Here is a 27,987-nt window from a genome sequence, read left to right as displayed (position 1 = left end):
CGGGCCCGGAGCGCAGTCGTAACTGCGCGGCGGAAGCTAGTGCTCTCTGTGTCCAGTCCGCGTCCTTCCCTGGGCGGGGCCGCCACTCTTGCCTGTCCGTTTCCTCATGGCGCTTCTCCGACGCCCGACGGTGAGTGGGCCGGCGACCCTCCGCACGGTCCTGGGCCCGGCCGCGCTGCCTGCTCTGCCGACTGTCTCTTCTCTTTCTCCTCGGCTTTGAACTTCGTCCCAAGCTGCGCCGTTTTCCTCTTCCTGCGGGCGGCCTGGGCCCTAGGGCCTGGCCGGCCCTGAGGCCTATCCCCGCCGGCTGACTTCTCGCCTTGCTTCCGCTCTCCCGGTGCTGGCTCCTGGCCTGGCCGTCCCTTCCGCGGGGCGAGGGGAGTATAGGAAAACGCCTCGGGCCTGGCACTTGTCAAGTGAGTCCCTGGAGCGCTGGGCCTAGGACTGGGCAAGCGGTCCCCGAGAGCGCTTTGTTGCTGAGTTATCTAAATACAGCTGCTTGGGGTTTTCTTCCTCTTTCAGTCCTTGCCAGCTAAGGAATCAGCTGTGGGGAAGGGGAGAAAGACGAAGAAATTCCGCAGGCTGAAAAATATTTCAGATGTTTAATCAAGCAACAGCTATGGCTGTTTTTCAAATTTTGCACATTTCACTTTGTATGAGTTTCCTGTTTATTTCTGCACACGAAGTCTTACAAGGCTAAGTTCGCCAATGTATGGGCTTGCCCCTTTAAAAAAGTAATTTCCTTTACTCAAGTGTAATAGAGATATTATTTGGAGCCATATGGCAGACTGAAAGAAGGTCCAAATTCATTTATTTCATCTTTGCAAAAAACAAAGCATTAATGGTAGTTTGGAATTTTCTATGGGTTTGAATCGTACCTGGATCTGTTTTTTTCCTTGCTGAAAAGTAGAGGGCCCTGACACACCTGAGCTCCATCCTCCTGGCTGTAGGCTTGTTAAAAGCTGCTGATTTCCCCTTCCAAATGGATTGACCTAGATTACCACTTCAACCCACAGGAAATTTAAAACACTTTTTAAAACTGGCAGTGACTTGAACAGTGTGACTTTTGAGGATCCTAATAAGTTGAATACATTCTGTATTTAACTGTAACACTTTTGTGAATCTGAGTCAAACTGATAAGTAATTTTTGTCTAAACTACCCCATAAAGTGCTTTCATAGTTAAATTCCCTTCTATTCAGGTAAGGCTTGCATTTTCCCCTGCCCATTTGTCTATTCTGGTAGGTCCATTCAAATCCTCTGTTGGAAAATATGTTAAGATTAGGACCCCTGATTATCAAGAATAGTACATGCTGTTTTTTTTTCTCCTGAAATGTTTATCACATATAATAAACTTTTCTATGTAAAACTTTTCTTGTTTTTACTAACAAGTTTCTGTTTCTAAGTGCATTCTGTCTAACGCATGTCAACAATTTTTATTTCATACAATTCACACTTTCTCTGAAGTTGAGGTAAAACTATTTTACCCATGAAAACTTTTCTTTCTAAATAGCCCTAATAAAAGAGAGCTTACATGCTATGGCACCCTCACAGCTAAAAGGCTGTCTTTAAAGATGTTGCCAATCTGAGCACTTATTTGTAGAATCAAAACCTAGTTTAGGTTTTAAACGTCTGGCTTTTAAACAGCTTTTTAATATTGCATCTTAATTGCACCTGTTACTCATCTCTGTCCAGGAAGTTTTTTAAATAGATGGCATTCATATACAGGGTCCATATAGGAAGCTCTTAGTGGGATTAAAAAAAAAGTGAATGAGTGTATTTGCCTAATTTAGAGTGATGTTATAAATAGAAAGTAGCATTTTTAGACTTCCTAAAATTTACCTTTCCTTCTCGCAGATAGACCTCAATAAATTCACCATTGCCAAATCAATTCTGAACCTGAGGATCTGACACCAGCAAAGTATTGTAAATTATCTCAACTTTGAATAATTTTTTTCCTTGTGTGTGTTTTTTTTTTTTTTTCAGGTGTCCACCGATTTAGAGAATAATGACACAGGAGTTAATTCTAAACCTAAAAGTCATGTGACTATCAGGCGGGCAGTTTTAGAAGAAATTGGAAATCGGGTTACAACCCGAGCCATACAAGTAGCTAAGGTAACAACTGTGAGGGCTGCACCTCTGCACACTAGGCTGACCCTGTAGAGCACTCAGTGGCAACACAGGCTGTCTTGCCCTCTTCACATTTCTTTTTCATTTCAGAAAGCCCAGAACACTAAAGTACCTGTTCCACCCACCAAAATAACAAATGTCAACAAGCACCCGAAACCTACTGCTTCTGTGAAACCAGTGCAGATGGATGTGTTGGCTCCAAAGGTAGGAAGTTCTGAATTTACAAGCATACTTAACAGAGTAGCCAGTTTGGGGCTATGGTGTAAGGGCACCTTTATCATCACTGCCGCTTTTGAAGAACATTGATAGCAGGAGCTCTGCTTTAAGACAACAGTGTAGAAAATGAACATCTTTGTAGTAATTAACATAATGTTATGACCTTGAGTAACAAAGTTAAATACCTTAATACCTAAATAAATTTCATGATCTCAGAGGAAAATTTGATAGATTTTATTAAAAATAATTCACTATAAGAATGAACTTGGCTGCAAAGGTGGTGGAAGCTTACAATTATGAGACCTTCACTCATGGAAGAACAAAGTAATGCCAGGATGGTATCGAGAGATTGTAGTCTCCATGACTGGTTAGTTCAATTAAAGTTAGAATGGTAGTGGACGCACTGGCCTGTTCATCTTCCACCATCTTCTAGTTCATGCATGCTCTCATTCATAGATTACACAAAGTCATATAATTACAGTGAAGCAAGCACTGTTGTAAGTGCTGACAATACAACAATGACTACTCTTTCTAGTTCAAGATATTTATATAATTGTTTGCTTGAAATTTTTTGGTAAAACATTGGACATATTGGAGAAATAGGTTGAGTACTTACTATACACATCCAATTGTGCTAAGGCTGTGTTAAGACATCTTGCCTTGAGGAGACTTATCTAGAGGGGGCATTTGTACCTGAAAATTAAATCTGTAATCCGAGGGCGCGATGCTTGGTACCCACAGGCAATGGATGACTGAATACAGTGTCCCATCTAAAGGAGGGAGAGAATCATGGGGGATGGAGTGGTCAAGGCAGACTTGCTGAAGTAAGTGGGATTTTTAGGGATAGAGAAAAGCTGATAGGAAAGGTGGAAACAAAGCATCAGTGGGGATCAAGGCACCAAAGAGGGGATAGGCCTATAAGTTATGTCCTTCAGGGCAAAGAGTCAGCAAGTCTAAGTTGGATCAGAAGGTTTGTGTGAGGAGGCAGGCAAAAAGTTGGACAGAAGATCGCAGTTGGATTTGAAGGCCTTGGAATTTGGGTTATATCCCATTAGGCAGAGGGGAATGTATGGAAAGTTTGGAGGAGGAGATGAAAGCAGTGATGAAAGCAGTGTAGGGTGACCATGGAAGGGATATGTTGGGTGTCTTGGGCCGATGGTGTCTTGAATAAGCCTGGATCTCTCCTAAGTGCCCGCCCATTTACCAGTGTCAGTGTGGGTGCTAAGAAACAACCTCAACGTGCTGGGATGTCCCAGAACTCCTTTCAGGGACATCATTCTGTATTCAGAAGGAATCCTTTGGGTATGCTGCTTGGAGTGGAGTGAGACCCTTAAGCACTAGAGTAGTTAATCCTGAAATTTTGGGAGAAAACTATGTTTTTGCTGACTCATGAGGCTTTGGCAAACAGTAGTTTGAAGGAAGGAAACAGGCTTTCTGCTAGTCTCTTGTTTGCTGGGCACTGGGAAAACAAGGTGAGTGAACCAGCTTCCTGTTCCCAGGAGGCTCCCAATCAAACCCGGAACATCAAAGTGAAGGTGTGTGCTGTAATACGTTGTGGCAGAGGCAGATGCGGTCTTAGGAGACATACTAGGGAGGGGCGGCTAGAACTTCGGAGGTGGCTTTAGATTTACAAATCTGCTTGAAACACTAAATGTAGTGATGGTCATTATTCACGGATAAGAATAGTTTATGGTCTAACTTTCCCTAAAACAAAAACTATATATAAAAGGAAATGAGCACGACTATTCATATTAAAAGAAGTGTCTTTTATTTTTAATTATACGAGAAACAGGGATAAGCAAGACAATACAGACATGGTAGAGTGCATAGAATAACGGGTCAGTTCATTTTTACTATTCTCCCCACCCTCAAAATTCTACTCCATTGCATTCCCTAAAGGTAACCTCAGTAGTTGACTTCGTCTTTCTGCAACTGAGTGTGCTTGTGTATGCGTATATACACAGTTACTGCTGCAAATCGCGAACTCTGATTGGAATCAACAGGTTTTCTTGGAGTCCTTCCTTATTGCACTGAGTTGATATTATCTATTATAAATCTAGCAAATAAAAGAACCCTGGGGCTTCTCTGGTGGCTCAGTGGTGAAGAATCTTCCTGCCAGTGCAGGATGTGGTGGTTCGACCCCTGGGCTGGGAGGATCGCACGTGATGCGGAGCAACTAAACCTGGGTACCAGCAACAAGAGAAGCCACCACAGTGAGAAGCCTGAGCACTGCAGCTAGAGAGTAGCCCTAACTCCCTGCAGCAAGAGGAAAGCCCGCGCAACGAAGTCCTAGCGCAGCTCAAAGTAAAGTATAATTTTAAAAAATAACTCTGTTTCAACAAAACTTGTGTAAATACCTATATATTTGCATGTTTATATTTTATTTATTTATTTGGCTGCATTGGGTCTTAGTTGTGGCTTGTGGGATCTTTTGTTGCTGCGTACAGCCTCTCTAGTTGTGGCAGGCAGGCTTAGTTCCCCCTGGCATGTGGGATCTTAGCTCAGCAACCGGGAATTGACCCACATCCCTGCACTGGCAGGTGGATTCTTAACCACGGGACCACCAGGGAAGCCCTGCATGTGCATGTTAATCGGCTCTCTTAACAGACCGACTCATTAAATGTTGGTGCTGGGAGAACTCCGGTAGCCTTTTTTCATCTCCACACATCCTTTGGCAAAGAACCACATCTCAAGTTCAGCACAGTCTCACAACTTTATTATTTCTGAGCCTGCTTTTCAGTTGTCTCTGACGACTCACGGAACTCATTCATCACCCTAATGTGAAGCTTTTGCTCTAGGACCACTTTTGTGTTGGACAGCCAGTTGATCCATGTTATCTTTGCATGCAGCAGGCACTGGACAGTTTGGCCAGTGCACAGTTGGCTCACAGAACTGAGGTTAGTATCTCCACAGGCAAGCGAGATCTTAGAAAGGATTTTATAATAATTCAGTTACGTTGGAGTCCAAAAGGAATGCTTTCAAGAAATTCTGAATTAAGGCCCAGAGCAATTATCCTTGTCTTATCCTGGTGGCTTTATGGATATGACTGAACTTAGGTGTGCTTCTGAGTAGAAACAGGTGAATATTCAAGCTGCTAAGGCATCTGAAGTACATAACTTCTGTCTTCTTCTTCTTTAAAATTTATTTTTATTTGTTTTTAGCTGGATGATAATTGCTTTGCAATGTGTTGTTGGTTTCTGCTGTACAACAGGTGAATCAGCCATAAGCATACATATATCCCCTCTGTGCACCTCCCTCCCACCTCCACTCCACCCCACCCCTATAGGTTGTTACAGAGCGCAGGGCTGGGCTCCCTGCGTCACACGGCAACGTCCCGCTAGCTGTCTCTCTCTCCTGCATGGTGATGTGTACATTTCAGTGCTATTCTCTGTCCTGTCCTCTCTGTTCCCCCGCTGTGCCACAAGTCTGTTCTCTACGTCTGTGTGTCTGTTCCTGCCCTGCAGATAAGTTCATCAGTACCATTTTTCTAGATCCCATATTTATGCATTAATATGCGATGTTTGTTTTTCTCTTTCTGACTTATTTCACTTTGTATAACAGGCTTTAGGTTTGTCCACCTCTGTTCATCTGACTCAAATTCACTCCTTTTATGGCTGAGTATATTCCATTGTATATCTGTACCACAGCTTATTTATCCATTCATCTATCAATGGACATCTAGGCTTTTTTCATGTCCTGTTTATTGTATTAATAAGTAGAGCTGCAGTGAACATTGGGGTATACATGTCGTTTTGAATTGTGGTTTCCTCAGGGTATATGCCCAGTAGTGGGATTGCTGGGTCACACAGTAGTCTTATTTCTAGTTTTTAAAGGAATCTCCATATTGTTCTCCATAGTGCCTATGTCAATTTACATTCCCACCAACAGTGCAAGAGGGATACCATTTCTCCACATCCTCTCCAGTATTTATTGTTTGTAGATTTTTTGACGATGGCCATTCTGACTGGTGTGAGATGGTGCTTCACTGTGGTTTTGATTTGCATTTCTCTAATAATGAGCGATGTTGAGAGCATCTTTTCATGTGTTTATTGGTCATCTGTATGTCTTCTTTGGAGAAATGCCTCCAAAGAAGGTCTTTGCCAGTTTTCTGATTGTGTTGTTTTTCTGATATGGAGCTGCAGGAGCTGCTTGTATAGTTTGGAGATTAACTCTTTGTCAGTTGCTTTGTTTGCAGTTATTTTTTTCTCATTCTGAGGGTTGTCTTTTCATCTTGTTTATTTCCTCTTCTGTGCAAAAGCTTGTAAGTTAAATTAGGTCCCATTTGTATAGTTTTATTTCCATTAGTCTAGGAAGTGGGTCAGAGAGGATCTTGCTGGTGATTTATGTCAGAGTGTACTGCCTATGTCTTCCTGTAAGATTTTTACATTTTCTGGTCTTACATTTAGGTCTTTAATCTATTTTGTGTTTATCTTTGTATATGGTGTTAGGAAGTATTCTGATTTCATTCTTTTACATGTATCTGTCCAGTTTTCCCAGCACCATGTGTTGAAGGGGCTATCTTTGCTTCATTGTATATTCTTGGCTCCTTTGTCAACAATAAGGTGCCCATGGGTGCGAGGGTTTATCTCTACACTTTCTATCCTTTTGCATTGGTCTGTATTTCTGTTTTTGTACCAATACCATACTGTCTTGATGCCTGTAGCTTTGTAGTATACTTCTGTCTTCTTAAACCAGGCTTCCTGGTACTGATTGCCGCTCCTGGGGAGAGTAATGATGATTATCCCTAAAAAGGAAACCTTAAACTGAAGCTGCACATATTTATTAAAATGCACATCTGATTCCAGTCACTCTTGCTCAGTGCCTTCAGGGTATTCGCTTCCTTTTGGATGAAATCTACACTCCCTAGCCGGGTTCTCGCTCACCTTTCCAGTCTCTTTCTGTCACCTCATACGCTACGCTCTCCATTCTCAAATCAGTGCTCAGTCCCCAGACTTGCCTTTATTTCTTGGCTTCCCCTGGGACTTTGTACTCATGTGCCTTTGCCTGCTCAGTGAGTTCTGCGCTCTCTGAAGAGCTTACTGGGTTTCTCCCTAGGACCTCAGGTAACTTTTCTTATTCCTTCTAGTAGTTCTTAAATTCTTAAGTAGATGAGGTATACCTGTATACCTCTTGCTCACCTGGCCCTTCCTCAATTCAAGACCTTTTGTTTAAGAGGGAAGGGCATGATTTGAATTGCTACATATCCTGTGGCTGTTGCTGTTTTCTTCTCCAAGACTGGAAACTGTAACCGTTGAGCTTTTATGTAAGTTAAATTTGTTTATTATCCTGCCTTCTCTTTCTTTCTATATTTTATTGTTTTAATATATATTCTTACAGCCTAGCAGTCCTAGGCTATACTTTGAGAAGTACCTCTTATCCTTAAAAAAAAAAAAGTGATGGTTTATTTATGCTTCATTACTAAATGCTTGTTTTAACTCCATACAATTTAAATTTGTGTGATTTTTTTTTTTTATAATCACCCAGTCATGATAAGAAAATAAAATACTGGGTGTCTACTTGCTCAGTCTTTGCTTCCTCCTGTTTTATTCATAGGCTGGAATGTGCTTTCCTGCTTTTTCATTGTCAAATAATTTCTCAATTTAGAATAAATTAGTTGATCAGAAGAAAACATTACACTTGCTCAAGAGGGCACTGCCAAAGTGAACTATCAGTTCTAGGAATCTCTGAACCTAAGTGTCTAAGTTTCTTACACTCAATATTTACTGAACCCTACTATATGTCAGGGAGCCTTCCCAGGTCTAGCAGTGGTAAAAAAAAAAAAAAATCCACCTACCAAGAGACACAAGACATGTGGGTTCAATCCCTGGGTTGGGAAGATCCTCTGGAGAAGGAAATGGAAACCCAGCCCAGTATTCTTGCCTGGGAAATCCCGTGGACAGAGGAGGCTGGTGGTATAGTCCAGTGGGTGGCAAAGAACCAGACATGACTGAGCAGCTATGCCAACAAAAGTGTGTCAGGGATGACATAGGCATTTGAGAGGCCTTAGTGGGCAAAATCAGTGTGAATAGATGTAAGGTCATAGAACTTACATTCTGGTAGAAGTAGAAAATAATATGCATAATATATAAATAAATTCTGTGATATATTGTTGTTCAATCGCTAAGTGGTGTCTTGACTCTTTTGATCCCATGAACTGCAGCACACCAGGTTTCTCTGTCCTTCACATCTCCCTGACTTTGCTAAAACTCATGTCCATTGAGTCAGCAATACCATCCAACCATCTCATCCTCTGTTGCCCCCTTCTCCTCTTGCCCTCAATCTTTCCCAGCATGGGGGTCTTTTCCAATGAGTTGGCTGTTCATATCAGGTGGCCAAAGTATTGGAGCTTCAGCTTCAGCATCAATCCTTCAATGAATATTCAGGGTTGATCCTTTAGGATTGACTGGTTTGATCACCTTGTTGTCCAAGGGACTCTCAAGAGTCTTCTCCAGCACCACAGTTTGAAAGCATTAATTCTTCGGTGCTTAGCCTTCTTTATGGTCCAGCTGTCACATATATACATGACTGTTGGAAGAACCACAGTCTTGACTGTATGGACCTTTGTTGGCAAAGTGATGTTTCTGCTTTTTAATACACTGTCTAGGTTTGTCATAGCTATTCTTACAAAAAGCAAGTGTCGTTTAATTTTCTGGCTGTAGTCACTGTCTGCAATGATTTTGGAGCCCGAGAAAATAAAATCTGTCACTGTTTCCACTTTTTTCCATCTCTATTTGCCATGAAGTGATGGGACTAGATGACGTAGTCATAGTTTTTTGAATATTGTGCCAAGTTTTTTGAATGTTTTAAGCCAACTTTTTCACTTTTCTTTTTCACCATCATCAAAAGTCTCAAAAAAAGAAAGTCTCTTTAGTTCCTTTTCGCTTTATGCCATTAATGTGGTATCATCTTCATTTCTGAGGTTATTGATATTTTTTCCTGCAATCTTGATTCCAGCTTGTGCTTTATCCAGCCTGGCGTTGTATGGTTTACTCTGCATATAAGTTAAATAAGCAGGGTGACAATATACAGCCTTGATGTACTCCTTTCCCAATTTGAACCAGTCCGTTGTTCCATGTCCAGTTCTAACAGGTTTCTGAGGAGGCAGGTAAGGTGTTCTGGTATTCCCAGCTCTTTAAGAATTTTCCACTGTTTGTTGTGATCTACACAGTCAAAGGCTTTATTTTAGTCAATGAAGCAGAAGTAGATATTTTTTTGGAATTCCCTTGCTTTTTTTTGTGATCCAGTGGGTGTTGGCAGTTTGGTCTCTGGTTCTTCTCTTTTCTAAATTCAGCTTGAACATCTGGAAGTTCTCAATTCACTTATCATTGAAGCCCAGCATGAAAGATTTTGAGCATTACCTTGCTAGCATGTGAAATAATTGCAGTTGTGCAATAGTTTGAACATTCTTTGGCATTGCTCTCTTTGGGATTGGAATGAAAACTGACCATTTCCAGTCCTGTGACCACTGCTGAGTTTTCCAAATTTGCTAGCATATTAAGTGCAGCATTTTTACAGCATCATCTCTTGGGGTTAGAAATAGTTCAGCTAGAATTCCATCACCTCCACTAGCTTTGTTCGTAGTGATGCTTCCTAGGGCCCACTTGACTTCCCATTCCAGGATGTCTGGCTCTAGGTGAGTGATCATACCATTGTTGTTATCTGGATCATTAAGACCTTTTTCATACAGTTCTTCTGTGTATTCTTGCCACCTCTTCTTAATATCTTCTGCTTCTGTTAGATCTATACCATTTCTGTCCTTTGTAGTATCCATCTTTGCATGAAATGTTCCTTTAGTATCTCTAATTTCTTGAAGAGATCGCTAGTCTTTCCCATTCTGTTGTTTTCCTGTTTCTTTGCATTGTTCATTTAGGAAGTCTTTCTTATCTCTCCTTGCTATTCTTTGGAACTCTGCATTCAGATGTGTATATCTTTCTTTTCTCCTTTGCCTTTCGCTTCTCTTCTTTTCTCGGCTATTTGTAAGACCTCCTGAGGCAACCACTTTGCCTTCTTGCCATTTCTTTCTCTTGGGGATGGTTTTAATCACCGATCCTGTACAATGGTACGAATTTCCATCCATAGTTCTTCAGGCACTCAGTCTGTCAGATTTAGTCTCTTGAATCTATTCGTCACCTCCACTGTATAATCATAAGGGATTTGATTTAGGTCATACCTGAATGGCCTAGTAGTTTTCCCTACTTTCTTCAAATTGAGCCTGAATTTTGCAATAAGGAGCTGATGATCTGAGTCACAGTCAGCTCCCGCTCTTGTTTTTGCTGACTGTATAGAGCTTCTCCATCTTCAACTGCAAAGAATATAATCAGTCTGATTTTGGTATTGACCATCAGGTGATGTCCTTGTGTAGAGCTGTCTGTTGTGTTGTTGGAAGAGGGTGTTTACTATGATTGGTGCATTCTCTTGGCAAAACTGTTAGCCTTTGCCCTGCTTCTTTTTGTACTCCAGGGCCAAACTTGTATGTTTCTCCAGATATCTCCTGACTTCCTACTTTTGGATTCCAGTCCCCTATGATAAAGGACATTTTTTTGGTGTTAGTTCCAGGAGGTCTATGTAGGTCTTCATAAAATAGTTCAGCTTCAGCATTAGTGGTTGGGGCATAGACTTGGATTATTGTGATATTGAATGGTTTGTCTTGGAAATTAACCAAGATCATTCTGTTGTTTCTGAGATTGCACCTAAGTACTGCATTTTGGACTCTTTTGTTGACTATGAGGGCTACTCCATTTCTTCTAAGGGATTCTTTTCCACAGTAGTAGATAAAATGGTCATCTGAATTAAATTCGTCCATTCCCGTCCATTTTAGTTCACTGATTCCTAAAATGTAGATATTCGCTTTTGCCATCTTCTGTTTGACCACATCCAATTTACCTTGATTCATGGACTGAACATTCCGGGTTCCTATGTAATGTTTTTTTACAGCGTCGGACTTTACTTTCACCACCAGACACATCCACAACTGGGCGTTGTTTGCCTTTGGCTCAGCCACTTCATTCTTTTGGAACTATTTTCTCTGTTCTTCCCCATTAGCATAATGGACACCTACCGACCTGGAGGGCTCATCTTTCATTGTCATATCTTTTTGCGTTTTCATAGTGTTCATGGGGTTCTCAAGGCAAGAATAGTAAGTGATTTGCCATTCCCTTTGCCAGTGGACCACATTTTATCAGGCCCTGACTTGCAGGGACATGCCCTTCAGCCACCTCATGTAGCTGGATGACATGCCCTGTGCCCTGGTTGTCCCCCTGCTGGTCCTCATTGAGTGTGTAAACCTTCACTGGCCATTGAATGTTGGTCAATGTGCCGTCTGGGGGCCAAAGCAAAGGCCCTGCTGGAGTCGCCAGGGAGGGGCTCTGGGAAAGGCTGGAACTGATGCTGAAGGACGCCCAGGAGTGGCGGGCACCTCCACCTCACTGCTGCCATTGGCCACCCTGGGGCCGTTCCATCACCCAGGAGCAGAGGGCACCCTGGCCTCTCCTCTGTGATATATTAGGAGGTTATAGATTCGTTGGGTAAAACACTAGAGAGATGAAACGTGTTTGTGTTGGGGGGGCATTGTAGAGACAGATGGCAATTTTAAATAGGATAAATCTAATTGAAAAGGTAACACTTAAGCCAAACTTGAGGAAGTACGTGAGGGAATTACCCATGTGGCTACAAGAACTGAGCCTTCCCGGAAGAGGGAGCCTGCTTGTGGTGAGGGAGGCCTGACCAGCAGGCTGGTGAGGAGCAGACAGTGGGGAGAGAAGTAAGAGATGGATTAGCAAGGGAAGAGGGAAAGGCCTACACTGTGAGGACCTGGGTTTTCGTTTTGAGTGAAATTAGAGTTTTTTTTTTTTTTGCCTAAAGTACATTTTTAACTGAAGGATGAGACCATTTTTAAACAGAAGAGTTTATCTCCAAACACTTCATCTACTTGAATTATTCACCTCTTACTCTGAAATGTTTTTGTTGGGGCTTTATTATTTATAAAAATGCATATGATGCTTTTAAACCAGTTGCCCCTGCATTTGTGATCAAGTCTCCTCCTAAGGTAGTGACACATGCGGTTTCCCCTGTGGATGCAGGGTCCTTCTCCCACACCTCAGGACATCTCCATGAAGGAGGAGAACCTCTGCCAAGCTTTTTCTGACGCCTTGCTCTGCAAAATTGAGGATATTGATACTGAGGACTGGGAGAACCCACAGCTCTGCAGCGACTATGTAAAGGATATCTACCAATATCTAAGGCAGCTTGAGGTGAGGGGGCCTTTGTGGTTTGGTTGTACAGCAGTGTGGAATCTGCCACACAGCTGGGAAGGAAATGAAATTCGCTTTTTTTTTTTTAACTTAAATTTATTTTTTATTGAAGGTATAGTTGAATTATAATGTATTAATTACTGCTGTACAGCAAAATGACTTGGTTATATATACATATATGTTCTTTCTTGTAATCTTTTCCATTATGGTTTATCACAGGATATTGACTATGGCTAAAGCAGGACCTTGTTGTTCACCGAAGTCAGGTTTTTAAACTTTTCAATTCCACCAACAGGTTCTGCAGTCCATAAACCCACATTTCCTAGACGGGAGAGACATAAACGGCCGCATGCGTGCCATCCTGGTGGATTGGCTGGTGCAAGTGCACTCCAAGTTCAGGCTGCTGCAGGAAACGCTGTACATGTGTGTTGCCATCATGGACCGATATTTACAGGTGAGCACGCTGTGGGGACTCTGCGCAGAAGAAAAGACCAAAGGCCAATTTATGAGATGCCAAAGAACTTCAAGTGCTAGGAAAGGCTGTAGTTCAAGCATGTCACACTTCCAGGAATGCTGACCATTGCTGTTAGGTCAGCCTGCTGAAAAGTGCCCAGAGGAGATGCTGTCTCACCACAATCATTCATCAAAGGAGATAAACCAGCAGATGGTCTGAAAGTCCATCTGAAGCCCATGGTGGCTTTGGAGGCTGGTTCTCCAGGCCCACTTGCACAATTTCCATAGTTCAGTACTCTTTGGTGTTAAGCTCTCTTATATGAAAAATGAAGAGTTTTACTAGAGAACTTAATAGTTTCCAGCCAGTTGTAGCATTGAATCACTGTAGAAGAGGGAGGAGACAGTTTTCTTAAAAGGGTTGGAGGGATCTGTGGGGAGTATACTCAGAGTGTGAGGTCTAAAGCAAAGAGGAAGGTAAGAAATGAAGCTGAGAGGCAGAAGTAACCATCAAAATATCTACCAGTAATGCAAGAACACTGACTGAGAAGAAATGCCAGACCTTAACCTCTAGTGTGTTATCTACCAACTGGTAGTCCTGCAGGTAAGGATTTATTGATTTATTTTCAATTAATTTATTTGGCTGCACCAGGTCTTAGTTGCAGCATGTGGGATCTTTAGTTGGAGCATGTGGGGTCTGGTTCCCCAACCAAGGATTGAACCCAGGCCCTCAGCATTGAGAATTTGGAGTCTTAGCCACTGGACCACCAGGGAAATCCTAAGGTTTTATTTATTTGAAGTCAACATTTATAATATAGGTGTAGGTCAAATACAATGCTGCCCAAACAATACAGTAATAACTGTCTTGATAATAATGACCCTGAGAGTCTGCAAAATGCTAAGCAACCATAGAGCCATTGGTTTTCATTGTCCAAAAATCCTCAGTGGTATAGAAAGCATTGTCATATTTTTGGCAGATTTTCAATAGTGAGAGTTAAAGCAAAACACACAAATTCCTAGTTTAAAAATAAAAGTCAAGAGAAGCACTTACACTCTAGATTTAGATTTCCTCTGACACTGAAGCATCTCTGGAAGGGTCTTCAGGCTAAATAATAAGTGTACTTTTGGTGAGGATTAAAGGAATGCTTGAGGCCCCCCTTCCTTGGCCCTCCTCACCTGTTAAACGCCTGCTTTTTCGGTTGGCCTCATCATGACTCAGACCATGCTGAGTGGCCACACTGGGGCTTCCCCAGACACTCAAGCCAGGACGATGCGTGCAGAGTACTGCCTGGGAGCTTGGTCATCAGGCTAATTCTTCCCTGTTAGCAATTCACCGATCTAGGGCTGGTGTCTGCATCTCTTCTCAGGCCATCTAATTGTGAGGGAAAAAATATGTACTGCCCAGGATTTTTGTGAGGATTCCATGAGATGATTGAATCTCAGCCCTGTGCCTGGCACAGAGCGAGCACTCCATGACAGGCAGGTGCCACAGGCTGTGGTGGTAACTGTGGTCAGTGCTGAGGTTCCTGGGCTTTAAGAGAGGTGTGATCAGGGCTGATGTGGGCTTCTCCAGGATTTGGTTTCCTCTCACTTTCCTCCACCCAGAGCCCCCGTTCTCCTTGGTTAAGACTTCTGACACATTTTTCTTCGTTAGGTTCAGCCAGTCTCTCGTAAGAAGCTTCAGCTGGTTGGCATTACGGCACTGCTCTTGGCTTCCAAGTATGAGGAAATGTTTTCTCCAAACATCGAAGACTTTGTTTACATCACTGACAATGCTTATACCAGTTCTCAAATTAGAGAAATGGAAACTCTGATTTTGAAGGAACTGAAATTTGAGCTGGGTCGACCGTTGCCGCTACATTTCTTAAGGCGGGCGTCGAAAGCTGGGGAGGTAAGTGCCTCCAGTTCTCTAGGAGACTTTATTTTGCTGTTTGTCGTCTCATCCCAGAAATGATCCAATGAACGGAAAGCTTATGAGTTGATAGGAAGCATTTCTTAGATAAGTCTTAACACTTGTCAGTTCTTCAAAGACTTTATGTTCTGTGTTTGTAACATGCTGTGGAACAGAGCAGTGCCTGGGAAGGAAAAGAGAGTTCAGTGGCTTTGAGTTCCTAGGTCTTCACCCAGAATTTTGCAGGAGAGTAATAACAGCTGTGCTTCTTTCCATTTCCGGCTGTTTTTTTGTAGGTCGATGTTGAACAGCACACTTTAGCCAAATACTTGATGGAGCTGACTCTCGTTGACTATGACATGGTACACTACCACCCTTCCAAGGTGGCGGCAGCTGCTTCCTGCCTGTCCCAGAAGGTTCTAGGCCAAGGAAAATGGGTGAGTATTGAGTTTAAGAAGAAATGTATTAGCTATATTTTAGGGCCTCTTGATATGAAATGTATTAGCATTTTCACAGTGCTGTCCTTGAAACAGCTGTTAAAATTCCACAGGCTTAAAAGAGCTGCTGGAATGATGCAGGTGGAGACTGGAGGACTATGCCGTGGTATTTTACACATGTTGTGTTACAGCATCGTCAAGAGTGAGGAAGGCCACTGAGAACTGATACAATAAGATTTCTGGGTTATTTTGTTAAGTGAAACAAGCAAGTTGTCAAGCACATAAGACAAAGTAGGGCCAAGACCTGACCTTGTTTAGATGGGTAAAGATGAACTGAGCCACTTTCAGGTTCATTCAAGTAGTCAAAGATGTCATCTGCTCCTTGGGTTCTTGTTTCGAACACCAAAAAGGATAGCAGTGAAACATAGGGGGCGTTGCCTGCGGTGAGAGTCAGAGGAGCGCTTTTGTGGACGAGCCCGCTCTTGACCGCCACTAAACAGTTTTATTTATTTATATATATTTTTTAAAAGCACTTATTTATTTGGCTTCACCAGGTCTTAGTTGCAGCATGTGGGATCTAGTTCCCTGATGAGGGATCCCCTGCACTGGGAGCACAGAGTCTTAGCTGCTGGACCACCAGGGAGGTTCCTGTTAAGCAGTTTTAGAGTTCACAGACAGCAGAGCAAACACATTAGCTGAACCCAGGAGGCGATAAGACCCCATCTTATCACAAGATCACAAAGCCAAGGCAGATCCATGTGGTTCCAACCTTTGTCTGCATGGCCTGTGATGGATACGTGCAAGATTGCCAGGGCACCATGGTGAACCTGTTCCTCTATACAGTCGATAGAGTTTACATTTTACATAAGAAAGAATGGAAATAAGAGAGAGGGGTTATGTATGTGTGTGATGTATTTGCTCATTTTTCAAAAAACATATAAATGGAAATGAATGAAGATGGATACCTCTGAGTGTGGGTATCAGAGTAGAAGGTTGAGGGTGGGGAAGCAGGACTCCTGGTTGTAATTTTTTATTAGCTTGTATACAAGAGTAATGTAACTATTTTGACTTTTGAATATTCTGTGCAAATCCTGAACTGGAATTAAGCAAAAAAATGTTACTATATATTCAGAGTGGTAACAGAGAGAATAATTAATTCTGGTAGCTTTAGCATTCTGACTGTGCATCTATAGTGGGATGTGAAGGTCAACAAAACGAACAAAAAAGGTCACATATTTAAAGCTTTCTTAGGAGGTTTACTAATCTGTTAATAGGAGATTAATAGTTGTCTGTTATAATTCTGAAACTATGTTGTAGGATAAAGCAAATAAGAGTAGAGCTTCCTTGGTGTCTCAGACAGTAAAGAGTCTGCCTGCAATGCGGAGACCCAGGTTCAATCTCTGGGTCGGTAAGATATCCTGGAGAAGGGAATGGCAACCCACTCCTGTATTCTTGCCTGGAGAATTTGACAGAGGAGACCATCTATGGGATTGCATAGAGTTTGACATGACTGAGCGACTAACACTCAAAGCAAATAAACATTCATGTTATTAAGGATGAAAACTCTCACTGTAAGAAGATAAAATGTTGTTAACAATTAAAAACAAAAGGAAAACCCTATAATATTAATTCGGTTTTAGAAACATCAATAAATCCATAATGAAAGGACCAGAAAGAGTGATAACTCAGTAGCAATGAAGATGCCTAGTGCTCACATCTTGGATACTCAAGGCATGACCCATTAGGAACTAGAGCTCCTTTGAGAAATAATCTGATTTCAGAACTATGGCAGGGGGAAGTACATGGTGAGCCTAGAGCAGTTTATAACAGGTAGCAAGCAAATTCTCAAACATCAGTGGGGGTACATCAAAAGAGGACATAGAAACTGGCTTGGAAGGTTTCCTTCTGACTACAGTTGAGCATTAAAAAGAATTATGATCCAATAGATTATAATGTATTAAAAAATGCATGAGTCCATAATGATAAAAAAGGAAAGAAGGAAGATGAGGAAGGGAAGGAGGGAGTTAAAAAAAAATTCAGTAGAAAGCCAGCTAATTAGAAATAATGGTAGAGATAGAAACCCACCATTTTTAAACCCCCAGTGATAACTGATTCCAGCAAGGATCATCAATTGATGCTTATAAGCATTAAGTAAAATAATTTTGGAGAACAAGATTCATATTGTTCTCCAAATATCACCCCTCAGTTGCATAGTGATTCTGAAGAAAACCTGTATCTTTGACAACCTGACTTGACCTCCTTCTCATGCAGTAGGAAGTATGCATTTTCCCCTATAGAGAATTCATGTCCAAAATGTTGGATATGAATCTAGCCATCAGGAAACAGACAAATACAGAATGTGGGACATTTTCAAACCAACTGGCCTGGATCCTTCAAAAAAGTCAGTGTCATTTAAAGCCAAGAAAATGGGAGTTTGAAATTAAACACCAAAGACAACAACAACCAAATGGACTGTGTATACCTTGATTGGACCCTGGATATATATTTTTTTAAAAAAATCTGTAAAATATATTTTTGCAGCAATTGGCGAGATTTGAATATTGACTGTATGGTATTATGGAACTGTTGATGTTTCTTATGTGATAAAGTTATTGTGGCTAGGGAGGAAAATATCAATACTTTTTAGGAGATACTTGTGAAACATTTAGAAGTGATGTGTCACGGTGTCTGCAACTCACTTCCTTTTTATAATTTATTTTTATTTTTGGCTATGCTGGGTCTTGTTGCTGTATGCGGGCTTTCTCTAGTTGTGGTGAGTGGGGGCTACTCTATAGTTGTGGTGCACAGGCTTCTCACTGCAGTTCTAGGGTGCACATATTCCAGTAGTTTCAACTTGTGGGCTCTAGAGCGCAAGCTCAATAGTTGTGGCACACGGGCTTATTTACAACACAGCATGTGGAATCTTCCAGGAACCAGGGATCGAACCTATATGCCTTATATTGGCAGGCGGCTTCATAACCCCTGAACCACCAGGGAAGTCCTACGACTCACTTTCACATGGTTCAGCCATTTGATGGCTTAAAAAATCACATACAACTTTTGCTGAACCATGTGAAAGTGAGTTGCAGATGCTATGAGTGAGTGGCAGGGGAGGAGAAGAGGAGGAGAGGAAGTGGTGAAGTATTAAGAACTGATGAATCTGCACAAAGAATATACAGATATTCATTATTTTATTCTTTCATTTTTTCTATAGATTTGAGATTATTTGACATAAAAATAGGAGGCAAGGATGGGGAGGTGGGAGGGAGGTTTAATAGAGGGGCATATATGACATGAGTTTGAGCAAACTCCAGGAGATGGTGAAGAACATGGAAGCCTGGCGTGCTGCAGTCCATGGGATTGCAGAGTCAGACAACAACAATGGTTTATTAACGCTGTTGTATAGCAGAAACCAACAAAACATTGTAAAGCAATTTTCCTCCAATTAAAAAAAATAAAAAATAAACACACACGAAATTGGAGACAAAAAAGTCACTGGTCCATGTAGGACACATGATCTTGGTACCAGTGGCCCATTTTAGTCAATTAGAGCTGCTTCCTTGGCTCTCAACCTATCAAGTGTAGGCCTCCCTGTTTACTGGCAGTTAATATCAAAATGCCAGTAGCTATGTGTTACATCAGATTCACTCTTGCTTACTATTTTTTGCCTTTAAACTATTTTAGGATTAAGGTTATTGTGGTTTATTTATTGTGGTTTATTAAGGATATTGTGGTTTATTTTCCCAATTGTACATATGAAAGTGGTGTGTTTTAGCTTTTAGAATTTTATCACAAACTGAAATCATCAGGTTACATATCTTCATGAAAAACAAGTCTTACTCTCAGTCAACAGCTGTCTTTTTTGCTTAAGTTTTGTTCTCTGGGAGGCTGGGTGTACATGCTTCTGAGTGCTGTGGGTTTTCTCGTTCTTAACTATGAGGGCCCAACAAGAGAGCCCTGTGTGTTGTGTGCTCAAGTTGCTTCAGTAGTGTCTGACTCTTTTGCAACCCTAACCCTATGGGCTGTAGCCCGCCAGTCTTCTCTGTCCATGAGATTCTCCAGGCAAGAATACTGCAGTGGGTTGCCATGCCCTGCTCCAGGGGATCTTCCTGAACCCAGGAATCAAACTTGCGTCTCTTGTGTCTCCTGCATTGGCAGGTGTTCTTTACCACTGGTGCCACCTGGGAAGTCAGTTCTTTTGGGTTTCATAGCTTAGATTGCTGCTTATGGCCCAGTTTATTTCTTTTTTAAAAAGATTTATTTATTTTTGGCTGTGCTGGGTCTTCATTGGTGAGCGTGGGTTTTCTCTAGTTGCGGCAAGCAGGGCTACTCTCTAGTCCCTGTGCATGGGCTCCTTATTGCAGTGGCTTTTCTGGTTACAGTGCGTGGGCTTAGCTGCCCTGTGTCATGTGAAATCTTCCTGGACCAGGGATTGAACCCGTGTTCCCTGCATTAGCAGGTGAATTCCTTTTTTTTTTAATTGAAGGATAATTGCTTTATAGTATTGCCTTGGTTTCTGCCATACATCAACAGGAATCAGCCATAGGTATACATATGTCCCCTCCCTCTTGAACCTCCCTTCCACCTCCCACCCCATCACACCCCTCTAGGTTGTCACAGAGCCCTGGTTTGAGTTCCCCGGGTCATAAAGCAAATTCCTACTGGCTATCTGTTTTACATACGGCAGTGTGTATGTTCCCATGCTTCTCTCTCCGCATTTGTCCCGCCTTTTCCTTCCCCGCTCGCTGTGTCCGTAAGTCTGTTCTGTATGTCTGCATCTCCATCACTGCCCTGCAGATAGGTTCACCAGTACCGTCTGTCTAGATTCCATATGCATGTGTTAATAAACAATATTTTGTTTTTCTCTTTCTGACTTACTTCACTCTGTATGATAGGCTCTAGGTTCATCCACCTCATTAGCACTGACTCAAATGCTTTCCTTTTTATGGCTGAGTAGTTTTCCATTGTACATATGTACCACAACTTCTTTGTCCAGTCATCTGTTGGTGGATATCTAGTTTGCTTCCATGTCCTAGCTATTGTAAATAGTGGTAGCAGGTGGATTCTCTTTTTTGTTTTTTTTTTCAAATTATTTTAATTGGAGGCTAAATACTTTACAGTATTGTGGTGGTTTTTGCCATACGTTGACATGAATCAGCCACAGGTGTACATGTGTCCCCCGTCCTGAACCCCCCCCCCCCCCACCTCCCTCCCCACCCCATCTCTCTGGGTTGTCCCAGAGCACCAGCTTTGAGTGCCCTGTTTTATGCATCGAGCTTGCACTGGTCATCTATTTTACCTATGGTAATATGCATGTTTCAGTGTTATTCTCCCAAGTCACCCCACCCTCTCCCTTTCCCACATAGTCCAAAAGTCTGTTCTTTACATCTGTGTCTCTTTTGCTGTTTTGCATATAGGGTCATCATTACCATCTTTCTAAATTCCATATATATGTGTTAATATATTGTATTGGTGTTTCTCTTTCTGACTTCACTCTGTATAATAGGCTCCAGTTTCATCCTTCTCATTAGAACTAACTCAAATGCATTCTTTTTTATAGCCAAGTAATATTCCATCGTGTATATGTACCACAACTTCCTTATCCATTCGTCTGCCCATGGACATCTAGGCTGCTTCCATATCCTAGCTATTGTAAACAGTGCTGCAATGAACACTGGGGTACATGTGTCTCTTTCAATTCTGGTTTCCTCGGTGTGTATGCCCTGCAGTGGGATTGCTGGGTCATATGGCAATTCTATTTCCAGTTTTTTAACACATCTCCAGACTGTTCTCCATAGTGGCTGTACTAGTTTGCATTCCTACCAACAGTGTAAGAGGGTTCCCTTTTCTCCACACCCTGTCCAGCATTTATTGCTTGTAGACTTTTGGATCGCAGCCATTCTGACTGGCGTGAGATGGTACCTCATTGTGGTTTTGATTTGCATTTGTCTGATAATGAGTGATGTTGAGCATCTTTTCATGTGTTTGTTAGTCATCTGTATGTCTTCTTTAGAGAAATGTCTGTTTAGTTCTTTGGCCCACTTTTTGATTCAGTTGTTTATTTTTCTGGTATTGAGCTGCATGAGCTACTTGTATATTTTGGAGATTAATTCTTTGTCAGTTGTTTTGTTTGCTATTATTTTCTCCCATTCTGAAGGTTGCCTTTTCACCTTGATTATAGTTTCCTTTGTTGTGCAAAAGCTTTTAAGTTTAATTAGGTCCCATTTGTTTATTTTTGTTTTTATTTCCATTACTCTGGTAGGTGGGTCATAGAGGATCTTGCTGTGATTTATGTCAGAGTGTTCTACCTGTGTTTTCCTCTAAGAGTTTTATAGTTTCTGGTCTTACATTTAGATCTTTAATTCAAGTTTATTTTTGTGAATGGTGTTTAGAAAGTGTTCAAGTTTCATTCTTTCACAGGTGGTTGACCAGTTTTCCCAGCACCATTTGTTAAAGAGGTTGTCTTTTCTCAATTGTATATTTTTGTAGCAGGTGGATTCTTCACCACTGAAGTCCCCCAGTTTATTTCCTAATCCTGAACCTTTTTCCCTGACTGCCAGGATGGATATCTGGGCTCTCAGCTTCCCACTGGACGCTGCCAAGCTGGGCTGTTAAGTGGGGACTGAGGCGTGCCCTTATGGTCAGCCCTTTTGAGGCTGTTTATACGTGTCCCTCTTTCCTTCCCCTTTCAGTGTGGTGACAGAGGCAAGCCTGAAAGCTATGTTAGTTGAACTAACCTACTTCCTGTGCAACCTTCTTTAAAATGTAATTATTTGGGACCTTCGCCATTTGATTGAGCTGAGAGTTTTTGTAGTGTCTTAACTTAGTCCAGCTCAGAGCCAGAGTCATCCTGGGTTTACTGGCAGCTTTGTAAATACCATGATAGTGGTTGAGGCTGAGGCTGAATTTCCAGCAGGGAAGGATATTTTTATAGCTTTTACATCACTAATGTCAGCATATGTAAGATGTGCTCTCCTAAGGGAGAGGGGATTTCATCTCGCGGCTGCTTTGCGCTGTGTTCCAGAACCTAAAGCAGCAGTATTACACCGGCTACACAGAGAGCGAGGTGCTGGAGGTCATGCGGCACATGGCCAAAAACGTCGTGCGTGTCAACGAGAGCAGGACCAAGTTCACCGTGAGTACTCTTCCCGCGGCTGGTCAGACTCGAGGTTACGGGTTCAGGGTGTGAGAGGGTGGGTGTGTATGTGTTTGCATCTTCATGTAAATACTTGGGCATGTGTGTGAGTCTGTTTCACACGTTATATTTCTCTAGTAGACCAGGGGCTGGAGCATACTGATAAACCCCGAGAGCTGACGGCCTTTACAACAAGGTAGACAGGCTCCCTGTGTCCAGCCCGAGGCAGCTGTTCAGTGTATTACCCGTGTCCCACCCAACTTTCTGGGGAAGGCGCACCACAAGCCGGGAATGCTGGCCGGCACGTAAGGGCCCAGCTCGAGTGGCCCTGTGGAAGGCTTGCGTATTCGGGTGACCTCACGCAGGGCCTTTGTCCAGCATCTTTTAGGACAGTGACTGAGAGGGACTGCCCAGGTGGCACTAGTGGTAAAGAAGCCACCTACCAGTGTGGGAGACATAAGTGACGCGGTTCAATCCCTGGGTGGGAAAGATCCTCTGTTCTTGCCTAGAGAATCCCATGGACAGAGGAGCCTAGTGGACTCCACTCCATAGGATCGCAAAGAGTTGGACACAGCTGAGCAACTAACACTATACAACACCTGAACAGCAAGCCTGGTGAAGGAGGCGAGGCAGGCAGCCCATTCAGGAAGAGTCCTGGGGGCTGGCGTCTGTCTCTTTATGGCCCATCTGAGAGGAGAAACCAGGGGAGACAGGGTGCTGTCCTGTGCCTGTGTGATGCTGAATATCAGGGCTCACCCAGGGTCTGGTGACGAGAGCAAGACATCTATACCGAGTGTCCTCACGGTCAGGCGTGCGTCCTCCCTTGTAGCTTCAGCATGACTGAGCACACCAGGGAAGCAGTGTGTTTTTGGTCCTGAGTGTCCTCTGGGACCTGAGCACCAGTTACCACTCATCTTTATGGCCAGTTACTGCTCCAGTGCTGGTGAATCTGTTATGTCCCAGTGGCACTAGATAGGATAAACAGCTCCTATCTCTACCCCTTGTGAGAGAAAGCCTGCTCTCTGGACCTTGAAATCGTTTGTTCCCCATCACCTGTGCTACCAGCTGGGTTTTATCCATTCCTAGGCATGGCAGGAAACTGCTCTAGAGCAGTGGTCACCAACCTTTTCAGCACCAGGGACCAGCTTCGTAGAAGACAATTTTTCCATGGAGGGGATGGGGGGCATAATTTCGAGATGACTGAAACACAGTTACTTTCATTGTGCACTTTATTTCTATTATTTTTACATCAGCCCCACGTCAGGTCATCAGGCATTAGATCCCGGAGACTGGGGACCCCTGCCTAGAGCACTTGTGAACTTTAGTGGTTTGGCATCATCATACCCTTTGGAGATTGTGGATCTGGCCCTTTGATACTTGTAAATTAGACTAGGAATAAGGTATAAGGTTGGGGGCATCATGGGGGGCTCCTGATGTGTGCTTAACCGCAGATGACTTCTGCAGGCTGTCAAGAATAAGTATGCAAGCAGCAAACTCCTGAAGATCAGCACGATTCCTCAGCTGAACTCAAAAGCCATCCAGGAACTTGCCTCACCTCTGCTGGGACGATCCTAGGCTCCAGAGCCCTGGGGAAGAGTGTGTCGTCTGTGCACTTTGTCTTGCTGATCTGGAATTCCTGAGTTTGTATATAGTCCCCTGGTCTATCGCATGAAACCTCTTAGACCAGTTTTCTAAATGTATATTGAGGAAAAATAAAGCTATCGATTTTCTTAAGGTATCCTGTGTGTTTGTGTTTGGGTATTCTATACTGAAGAAGTCAATAGAAGCCTTGCTATGACTAATTTCTTTTTGAGCTGTTATGATTGTTATATTTAGATGTGGGGAAGATTTAAACCATTTTCTCAGAGAAAACTAGAACTTTGCTTCAGTGAATACTCAACTATTCCTAAACTATGAATATAAGAGTATTGGTTCATCATAGAAAATTTAAAATGGGGGAATAACCATGACATTCTCTTTCAAGATCATACTTATCTATCCTCTAATTCCTGTACAGGAGCACCTGGCCCACTAGGGTGATGGCTTCCAGACGTAACCCTCCTAATGTGTTTCACTCGAAGGCACGGGTTGAGACCAGGAATACCAGTGCCAAGGGGCCACAGCTGGAAAAAGGAAGCAGGCCTGTGACATCTTGTTAAAGGTGAAACTTAGGATGCTTGTTTGTTCTAACGACATTATGGTTTACTTTTTTTCCCTTTGGTGGGCATTTGATTATATTTAATACTGTTTTCTAAGAGGGAGTACATTCTCAGTCTCCAACCACTAACCTGAAAAAGAAAAAACTCTCTTATAGCAACAGCTTCCTAAACTACTAGTTCAACAAGATGATCATTGATTTTCTGAGGGACAGGAGTTAGATACATTTGGGAAACATTGCAAATTCATGTAACATTCATAAAGGCTCAGAAGCTTTGCACTAAGCTCATTTAATGTGGTTTCCTCAACCTCGAATGTGTTAAAAGCTGCCTCCTGCAGCACCGAGGTCCACAGGTGCCTGGCTCTGTGCTCAGCTATGGTGTGACGCTGCCCCATCCCGGGAGGGCTGTCTGACTCCACAGAGGCCTCACCCCTCTTCCTGGGTAGGCCAGGCTGCCTGGCTAGTAAGCCTGTAAGTTTCAAGCATGGAGAGGAACTGGGTGTCTTTATATGTTGTGTCTTAGTATAAAGTTTTATAAATATCTCTTGTTGAGTTAGTGACGCTTGTTCCCATGGCAGCCTTAGACCCACTTAGTCACTAGTGTGAATGGTGACGAAGTGAGACCTTGAGAGGGAGATTTCCTGGCTCTGAAAAGCAGTTATTTCCCAGGGACACTTCAGCTCCAACTTCTCATCAAGAAAGGATGGGTTTTTCTAGGCATATTCTAAAGACATTTTAGAACTTCTTTATTACATATTTTGCTTAGTTATTTTATTAATACCCTGACTCAGGAAATTCATACTTCCAGGATGTCATTAAAAAAACAACAACAGCCAAAAACCTTTTAAGATATTCACGTGCCAACCAGGCACCTAAAACTGAAGTGTTATAAATGTGAAATAAGCTGTAAAAGTAGAAATCATATAACACCTTAAAAACACTGAAATTAGACAATGAGATGATGGAACCCCAGTATTTTAAAAGCTAGGCTGCTTGGGTAAAAATGTCCTTAGCAGCTGTGGAACCTCTGTGCTTGTTTCTGTCTGTAAATTGGGGATACGAGCATCTACCTTAGGGCTTCCCTGGGGGTCCAGCGTCCAATGCAGGGCATGTGGGTTCATTCCCTGATGGCAGAAATTAAGATCCCATGTTTTGCCATGGTGTGGCCCCCCAAAAAAGGTATCTGCTTCACAGTGTTGTACTCAAGCATGTCAAGCAAGTATGTGGAGGTGCTCAAATGTGAGTGGCTGTTAGTTTAAGGTTGATGGTCTTGTAAAGAGATGGACTCTGGGCATTCAAAGATATATTGTACATAGTTCTTTTTAAAAATACTTTTATTTCACAATGTTGTATTAATTTCTGTACAGCAGGGAGATTCAGTTATACATATATTGATATATTCATTCTTTTTTTAATATTCTTTTCAGTTATGATTTATCATAGGATACTGAATGTAGTTCTCTGTGTTATGCGGTAGGACCTTGTTGTTCATCTTTCCATTCCATATGTAATAGCTTATATCTGCCAATCCCACCCTCCCAGTCCATCCCTTCCCCAAACCTCTCCCCCTTAGCAACCACAAGTCTGTGCTCTACGTCCGTGAGTCTGTTTCATAGATAGGTTTATCTGTGTCATATTTAGATTACACGTTTGAGTGGTATCATATGGTATCTGTCCTCTTCCTGACTGACTTCTCTTAGCACAATAATCTCTTGTTGCACCCGTGTGGCATTATTTTGTTCTTTTTTTTGGCTTAGTAGTATTCCATTGTATATATGTACCACATCTGCTTTATCCATTCATCTGTCAGCTTATTTCCACATCTTGGCTATTGTGAACAGTGCTGTTATGAACATAGGGGTGCGTGTACCTTTTTGAATTGTAGCTTTGTCTGGATATACGTGCAGGAGGGGGATTGCTGGATCAAACTATAGTTTTCTGGGGAAACTCCATACTGTTTTCCAGAGTGGCTGTACCAACCTATATTCCCACCAACAGTGTACAAGGGTTCCCTTTTCTCCACATCCTATCTAGCATTTGTTGTTTGTAGAGTTTTTAATGGTGGGCATTCTAATCACTGATGTGAGGTGGTACTTCATTTTATTAAATAGTTTTGATTTGCATTTCTCTCATAACTAGTGGTGTTCAGCATCTTTTTATATGCCTGTGGGCCGTCTGTAGACATTGAGAAATGTCTACTAAGGTCTTCTGCCTGTGTTTTAAATGGCTTTTTTTGTTGAGTTGTATGAGCTGTTTGTGTATTTTGGAAATTAGGCCCTTATTGGTTGCATTGTTTGCAAATACTTTATCCCATCCTGTAGGTTGTTGTTTTTCTTTTTTATGGTTTCCTTTGCTGTGCAAAAGCTTGTGTTTGACTAGGTCCTATTTATTTTGCTTTTATTTCTATGGCCTTGGGAGACTGACCTAAGAAAACATAGGTACAATTTATGTCAGTGAATGTTTTGCCTATGTTCTCTTCTAGGAGTTTTATGGTGTTATGTCTAATATTTAAGTATGTAAAGTATTTTGAGTTTATTTTTGTGTATGGTGTGAGGGGTGTTATAACTTCATTGATTTACATGTAGCTGTCCAGCTTTCCCAACACCACTTGGGGAAGAGACTCTTTTTCCCCATTGTATATTCTTGCCTCCTTTGTCAAAGATTAATTGACAGTAGGTGTGTGGGTTTGTTTCTAGGCTCTGAGTCATATCTGTAAGGTTTTGTTTTTGTTTTTAGGTTTCTGATTTTTGAAAGATATTGGCAGTTTAAAGGTTAACAGACTATCAAACACCTTAATATTTGTTTAATTGAAGACAAAGACTAAAAGCATAGACCTTGGGGTTAGATCAGGGTTCCAGTAGTAGCTGGTTCTAGTTGGGCATTGTCCTTGCACTTTCTCATTTGCAAAGTGGACATTTTAGGCTAAGAGATGCTGGTTAGCAGGGTAGGTAGTCCCGTACACTGGGAGGGGAAGGCATCAAGATGGGCTGGGAGGAATAAAAGTGAGACTGGCAAGGCCTTGGGAGACAAAACAAGGAGGGATGGGGGCAGCACTGCAGAGTGGCCCCCATTCTCATGACCACAAAGGTGAGGGATCCAGTGAAACTGTTAGGTCTCCACCAAAGATATACTGTGTGTGCTCTGCTCCCACACCCGGACTTTACTCCCAGAACTCCCCCATGAAACCACCCAGGAAATCACCTATACCAGAGGCAGGACAAGCCGGGCCTGCCCAGCAGCACACATGTCTGGGGAGCTGAGGGGGAATCATGTGGGAGAGGATTTGGGTTGTGTGCACGTCCTGCTCTGCAGGGAGCCTGGA

At 42.4% G+C, this 27,987-nt stretch overlaps 1 protein-coding gene across 1 annotated transcript; it reads left to right on the top strand.

Moving 5' to 3' along the window:
* The first annotated feature begins 15 nt into the window (after window positions 1-15).
* On the top strand, window positions 16-24,082 carry CCNB2 (cyclin B2). The gene is made up of 9 exons (XM_052647022.1): window positions 16-130; window positions 1,985-2,113; window positions 2,219-2,332; window positions 12,424-12,594; window positions 12,890-13,048; window positions 14,699-14,935; window positions 15,232-15,372; window positions 22,397-22,507; window positions 23,972-24,082. The coding sequence occupies exons 1-9, from the start codon at window positions 107-109 to the stop codon at window positions 24,080-24,082; spliced, it is 1,197 nt and encodes a 398-aa protein (XP_052502982.1). The 5' UTR covers window positions 16-106.
* The last annotated feature ends 3,905 nt before the right edge of the window (window positions 24,083-27,987 follow it).

Source organism: Budorcas taxicolor, chromosome 10 (assembly GCF_023091745.1).
Source record: "Budorcas taxicolor isolate Tak-1 chromosome 10, Takin1.1, whole genome shotgun sequence".
NCBI classification, from domain to species: Eukaryota; Metazoa; Chordata; class Mammalia; order Artiodactyla; family Bovidae; genus Budorcas; species Budorcas taxicolor.
Note: the sequence above shows the minus strand (reverse complement) of the source record. Positions and strands in the feature narration are given on the sequence as shown.